This window comes from Procambarus clarkii, chromosome 11, assembly GCF_040958095.1.
Source record: "Procambarus clarkii isolate CNS0578487 chromosome 11, FALCON_Pclarkii_2.0, whole genome shotgun sequence".
NCBI lineage: Eukaryota > Metazoa > Arthropoda > Malacostraca > Decapoda > Cambaridae > Procambarus > Procambarus clarkii.
In genome coordinates, this window is record NC_091160.1 from 26,813,204 (window position 1) to 26,819,380 (window position 6,177).

Genomic DNA, 6,177 nt, shown 5'->3' on the forward strand with positions numbered 1-6,177 from the left:
GGAAACACTGGCCCACCAGGAAACACTGGCCCACCAGGAAACTCTCGTCCACCAGGAAACTCCCGCCCATCTGGAAACCCTCGCCCACCAGGAAACACTCGCCCACAAGGAAACACTCGCCCACTAGGAAACACTCGCCCACCAGGAAACACTCTTCCACCAGGAAACACTTGCCCACCTGGAAACACTCGCCCACCAGGAGACACTCGCCCACAAGGAAACACTCGCTCACCAGAAAACACTTACCCACCAGGAAACACTCGTTCACAAGGAAACACTCGCCCACCACAAAACACTCCCCCACCTGGAAACACTAACCCACCAGAAAAGAGTCGCCCACCAGAAAACAGTCGCCCACCAGGAAACACTCGCCCACCAGGAAACACTCGCCCACCATGAAACACTCGACTACAAGGAATCACTCGCCCACCATGGAACACTCGCCCACCAGGAAACACTCGGCCACCAGCAAAGACTCGGCCACCAGTAAACACTCGGCCACTAGGAAACACTTGCCCCTCCAGGATACACTTGCCCCCTCCAGGAAACACTTGCCCCTCCAGGATACACTTGCCCCCTCCAGGAAACACTGGCCCACCAGGAAACACTTGCCCCCTCCAGGAAACACTTGCCCCCTCCAGGAAACACTTGCCCACCAGGAAACACTGGCCCACCAGGAAACACTTGCCCCCTCCAGGAAACACTTGCCCCCTCCAGGAAACACTGGCCCACCAGGAAACACTGGCCCACCAGGAAACACTTGCCCCCTCCAGGAAACACTGGCCCACCAGGAAACACTGGCCCACCAGGAAACACTGGCCCACCAGGAAACACTGGCCAACCAGGAAACACTGGCCCACCAGGAAACACTCGCCCACCAGGAAACACTGGCCCACCAGGAAACACTGGCCCACCAGGAAACACTTGCCCCCTCCAGGAAACACTTGCCCCCTCCAGGAAACACTGGCCCACCAGGAAACACTTGCCCCCTCCAGGAAACACTGGCCCACCAGGAAACACTGGCCCACCAGGAAACACTGGCCCACCAGGAAACACTGGCCCACCAGGAAACACTTGCCCCCTCCAGGAAACACTGGCCCACCAGGAAACACTGGCCAACCAGGAAACACTGGCTCACCAGGAAACACTCGCCCACCAGGAAACACTGTCCCACCAGGAAACACTGGCCCACCAGGAAACACTGGCCCTGCAAGAAACACTGGCCCACCAGGAAACACTGGCCCAGCAAGAAACACTGGCCCACCAGGAAACACTGGCCCACCAGGAAACACTGGCCCACCAGGAAACACTGGCCCACCAGGAAACACTGGTCCACCAGGAAACACTGGCCCACCAGGAAACACTGGCCCACCAGGAAACTCTCGTCCACCAGGAAACTCCCGCCCATCTGGAAACCCTCGCCCACCAGGAAACACTCGCCCACAAGGAAACACTCGCCCACTAGGAAACACTCGCCCACCAGAAAACACTCTTCCACCAGGAAACACATGCCCACCTGGAAACACTTACCCACCAGGAAACACTCGTTCACAAGGAAACACTCGCCCACCACAAAACACTCCCCCACCTGGAAACACTCACCCACCAGAAAAGAGTCGCCCACCAGAAAACAGTCGCCCACCAGGAAACACTCGCCCACCAGGAAACACTCGCCCACCATGAAACACTCGACTACAAGGAATCACTCGCCCACCATGGAACACTCGCCCACCAGGAAACACTCGGCCACCAGCAAAGACTCGGCCACCAGTAAACACTCGGTCACTAGGAAACACTTGCCCCTCCAGGATACACTTGCCCCCACCAGGAAACACTTGCCCCTCCAGGATACACTTGCCCCCTCCAGGAAACACTGGCCCACCAGGAAACACTTGCCCCCTCCAGGAAACACTTGCCCCCTCCAGGAAACACTGGCCCACCCGGAAACACTGGCCCACCAGGAAACACTTGCCCCCTCCAGGAAACACTTGCCCCCTCCAGGAAACACTGGCCCACCAGGAAACACTGGCCCACCAGGAAACACTGGCCCACCAGGAAACACTGGCCCAACAGGAAACACTGGCCCACCAGGAAACACTGGCCCAACAGGAAACACTGGCCCACCAGGAAACACTTGCCCCCTCCAGGAAACACTTGCCCCCTCCAGGAAACACTGGCCCACCAGGAAACACTGGCCCACCAGGAAACACTGGCCAACCAGGAAACACTGGCCCACCAGGAAACACTCGCCCACCAGGAAACACTGGCCCACCAGGAAACACTGGCCCACCAGGAAACACTTGCCCCCTCCAGGAAACACTTGCCCCCTCCAGGAAACACTGGCCCACCAGGAAACACTTGCCCCCTCCAGGAAACACTGGCCCACCAGAAAACACTGGCCCACCAGGAAACACTGGCCCACCAGGAAACACTGGCCCACCAGGAAACACTGGCCCACCAGGAAACACTGGCCCACCAGGAAACACTTGCCCCCTCCAGCAAACACTGGCCCACCAGGAAACACTGGCCCACCAGGAAACACTCGCCCACCAGGAAACACTGGCCCAACAGGAAACACTGGCCCACCAGGAAACACTCGCCCACCAGGAAACACTTTCCCCCTCCAGGAAACACTGGCCCACCAGGAAACACTGGCCCACCAGGAATCACTGGCGCACCAGGAAACACTGGCCCACCAGGAAACACTCGCCCACCAGGAAACACTGGCCCACCAGGAAACACTTGCCCCCTCCAGGAAACACTGGCCCACCAGGAAACACTGGCCCACCAGGAAACACTTGCCCTCTCCAGGAAACACTGGCCAACCAGGAAACACTGGCCCACCAGGAAACACTGGCCCACCAGGAAACACTGGCCAACCAGGAAACACTGGCCCACCAGGAAACACTCGCCCACCAGGAAACACTGGCCCACCAGGAACACTGGCCCACCAGGAAACACTTGCCCCCTCCAGGAAACACTTGCCCCCTCCAGGAAACACTGGCCCACCAGGAAGCACTTGCCCCCTCCAGGAAACACTGGCCCACCAGGAAACACTGGCCCACCAGGAAACACTGGCCCACCAGGAAACACTGGTCCACCAGGAAACACTTGCCCCCTCCAACAAACACTGGCCCACCAGGAAACACTGGCCCACCAGGAAACACTCGCCCACCAGGAAACACTGGCCCAACAGGAAACACTGGCCCACCAGGAAACACTGGCCCACCAGGAAACACTTTCCCCCTCCAGGAAACACTGGCCCACCAGGAAACACTGGCCCACCAGGAAACACTGGCCCACCAGGAAACACTGGCCCACCAGGAAACACTGGCCCACCAGGAAACACTCGCCCACCAGGAAACACTGGTCCACCAGGAAACACTTGCCCCCTCCAACAAACACTGGCCCACCAGGAAACACTGGCCCACCAGGAAACACTCGCCCACCAGGAAACACTGGCCCAACAGGAAACACTGGCCCACCAGGAAACACTGGCCCACCAGGAAACACTTTCCCCCTCCAGGAAACACTGGCCCACCAGGAAACACTGGCCCACCAGGAAACACTGGCCCACCAGGAAACACTCGCCCACCAGGAAACACTGGTCCACCAGGAAACACTGGCCCACCAGGAAACACTGGCCCACCAGGAAACACTGGCCCACCAGGAAACACTGGCCCACCAGGAAACACTCGCCCACCAGGAAACACTGGCCCAACAGGAAACACTCGCCCACCAGGAAACACTGGCCCACCAGGAAACACTGGCCCAACAGGAAACACTCGCCCACCAGGAAACACTGGCCCACCAGGAAACACTTTCCCCCTCCAGGAAACACTGGCCCACCAGGAAACACTGGCCCACCAGGAAACACTGGCCCACCAGGAAACACTGGCCCACCAAGAAACACTGGCCCACCAGGAAACACTCGCCCACCAGGAAATAGTCGCCCAACAGGAACAACCCGTTCTCACACTTGCTTATAGTCAATATTGGCTTATTTAATAAGTGCATATGTGACATACTAATTGGTTGTGAATATTTAAGTTAATCTTGAAAAGCTTCATAGAAAACACCGACCTCACCTAACCTTCTTATTATGTTAAGAAAACATCTTATTGCTTCATATTTATAATTATTACTGACCCTATCAACGGTATAGGTTAAGTAATAATTGTAATTTAGAAGCAATATGATACTTATCTTAATATACTAAGAAGGTTAGGTGAGGTCGGTGTTTTCTATGAAGCTTTTCAAGATAAACTAAAATATTCACAACTAATTAGTATGTCACATATGCACTTATTAAATAAGTCAATATTGACTATTAGCAAGTGCGAGAACGGGTTGCCAGGAAACAGTCGCCCACCAGGAAACAGTCGCCCACCAGGAAACAGTCGCCCTCCAGGAAACAGTCGCCCTCTAGGAAACAGTCGCCCTCCAGGAAACAGTCGCCCTCCAGGAAACAGTCGCCCTCCAGGAAACAGTCGCCCTCTAGGAAACAGTCGCCCTCCAGGAAACAGTCGCCCTCCAGGAAACAGTCGCCCTCTAGGAAACAGTCGCCCTCTAGGAAACAGTCGCCCTCCAGGAAACAGTCGCCCTCTAGGAAACAGTCGCCCTCTAGGAAACAGTCGCCCTCCAGGAAACAGTCGCCCTCTAGGAAACAGTCGCCCTCTAGGAAACAGTCGCCCTCCAGGAAACAGTCGCCCTCCAGGAAACAGTCGCCCTCTAGGAAACAGTCGCCCTCTAGGAAACAGTCGCCCTCCAGGAAACAGTCGCCCTCTAGGAAACAGTCGCCCTCCAGGAAACAGTCGCCCTCCAGGAAACAGTCGCCCTCCAAGAAACAGTCGCCCTCCAGGAAACAGTCGCCCTCCAGGAAACAGTCGCCCACCAGGAAACAGTCGCCCACCAGGAAACAGTCGCCCTCCAGGAAACAGTCGCCCTCTAGGAAACAGTCGCCCTCCAGGAAACAGTCGCCCTCCAGGAAACAGTCGCCCTCCAGGAAACAGTCGCCCTCCAGGAAACAGTCGCCCTCTAGGAAACAGTCGCCCTCCAGGAAACAGTCACCCTCCAGGAAACAGTCGCCCTCCAGGAAACAGTCGCCCTCCAGGAGACACTCGCCCTCTAGGAAACAGTCGCCCTCCAGGAAACAGTCGCCCTCCAGGAAACAGTCACCCTCCAGGAAACAGTCGCCCTCCAGGAAACAGTCGCCCTCCAGGAAACAGTCGCCCTCCAGGAGACACTCGCCCTCTAGGAAACAGTCGCCCTCCAGGAAACAGTCGTCCTCCAGGAAACAGTCACCCTCCAGGAAACAGTCGCCCTCCAGGAAACAGTCACCCTCCAGGAAACAGTCGCCCTCCATGAGACACTCGCCCTCTAGGAAACAGTCGCCCTCCAGGAAATAGTCACCCTCCAGGAAACAGTCGCCCTCCAGGAAACAGTCGCCCTCCAGGAGACACTCGCCGAACAGGGAGTGTCACCCTTCACCAACACTGGAGAACAACGTCATTGTTCCAGTTATGAGTGAGGCCGTGAAGCAGGGACCCTCCCTCGTGTCATCCTCTGGACCAATCCCGGGTGCTACACTGATCACAACTTCTCCAACAAGTTCCAGAATGATTAAGTTACTTCAAAACTTCGTCTTTAAAGCAACCTCATGTCCAGAATAAAGTAAAACGAAACACTTTGTCTCGTTCATTTATGTTTTCCTTTAAGCTAAACCGCCTCGTATTTAATGACATTAACAATTTACATACGCGTGTGGGGGAACTAAGATCTTTTTAAACAGCCCAGGAGGGGAGAGCTAATTGTCTGGTAATGCCAGCGGGCAATTCATTTGTCTTGGTTTGTGTCTCTGCTTTAATCATGTCTCATTTTCTGAACTCTTATTTCCTTTCATAATGGCTGTCACTTTTTAAAAAAAAAGGAAGGAAAGAGGATTTGCAAGACATTAGGGGAAGGTCCAGTTGACAGTCGCACACGAAAAATAGAACAGAGAAGTGTTTATCATCGCAGGATCTCAGATTCAGCGACGAGCTGCGCCACCAATCATTATTAACAATGTGCGCAGCTATTTATGAGATACGTCAGGAGTTGATATGTCTGATTCACATACATGGAACTTTTCTCTAGGGAGCCGTTGCTCACTCTTTGATATGTTGACTGAATTGGAAG

General features: G+C 55.3%; 1 protein-coding gene across 1 annotated transcript; it reads left to right on the plus strand.

Moving 5' to 3' along the window:
• Window positions 1–1,508: 1,508 nt before the first annotated feature.
• Window positions 1,509–5,408, plus strand: LOC138363611 (serine/arginine repetitive matrix protein 1-like). The gene is made up of 2 exons (XM_069322977.1): window positions 1,509–1,781; window positions 4,335–5,408. The coding sequence occupies exons 1-2, from the start codon at window positions 1,509–1,511 to the stop codon at window positions 5,406–5,408; spliced, it is 1,347 nt and encodes a 448-aa protein (XP_069179078.1).
• The last annotated feature ends 769 nt before the right edge of the window (window positions 5,409–6,177 follow it).

What these genes read in the sequence shown, in the direction of transcription:
- LOC138363611 (XM_069322977.1), top strand. Translation starts at nt 1,509, where the DNA reads ATGCCCACCTGGAAACACTTACCCACCAGGAAACACTCGTTCACAAGG. An exon ending in CGGCCACCAGTAAACACTCG is followed by an intron (nt 1,782 to 4,334) that starts GTCACTAGGAAA and finishes ATTGACTATTAG; the next exon opens with CAAGTGCGAGAACGGGTTGC.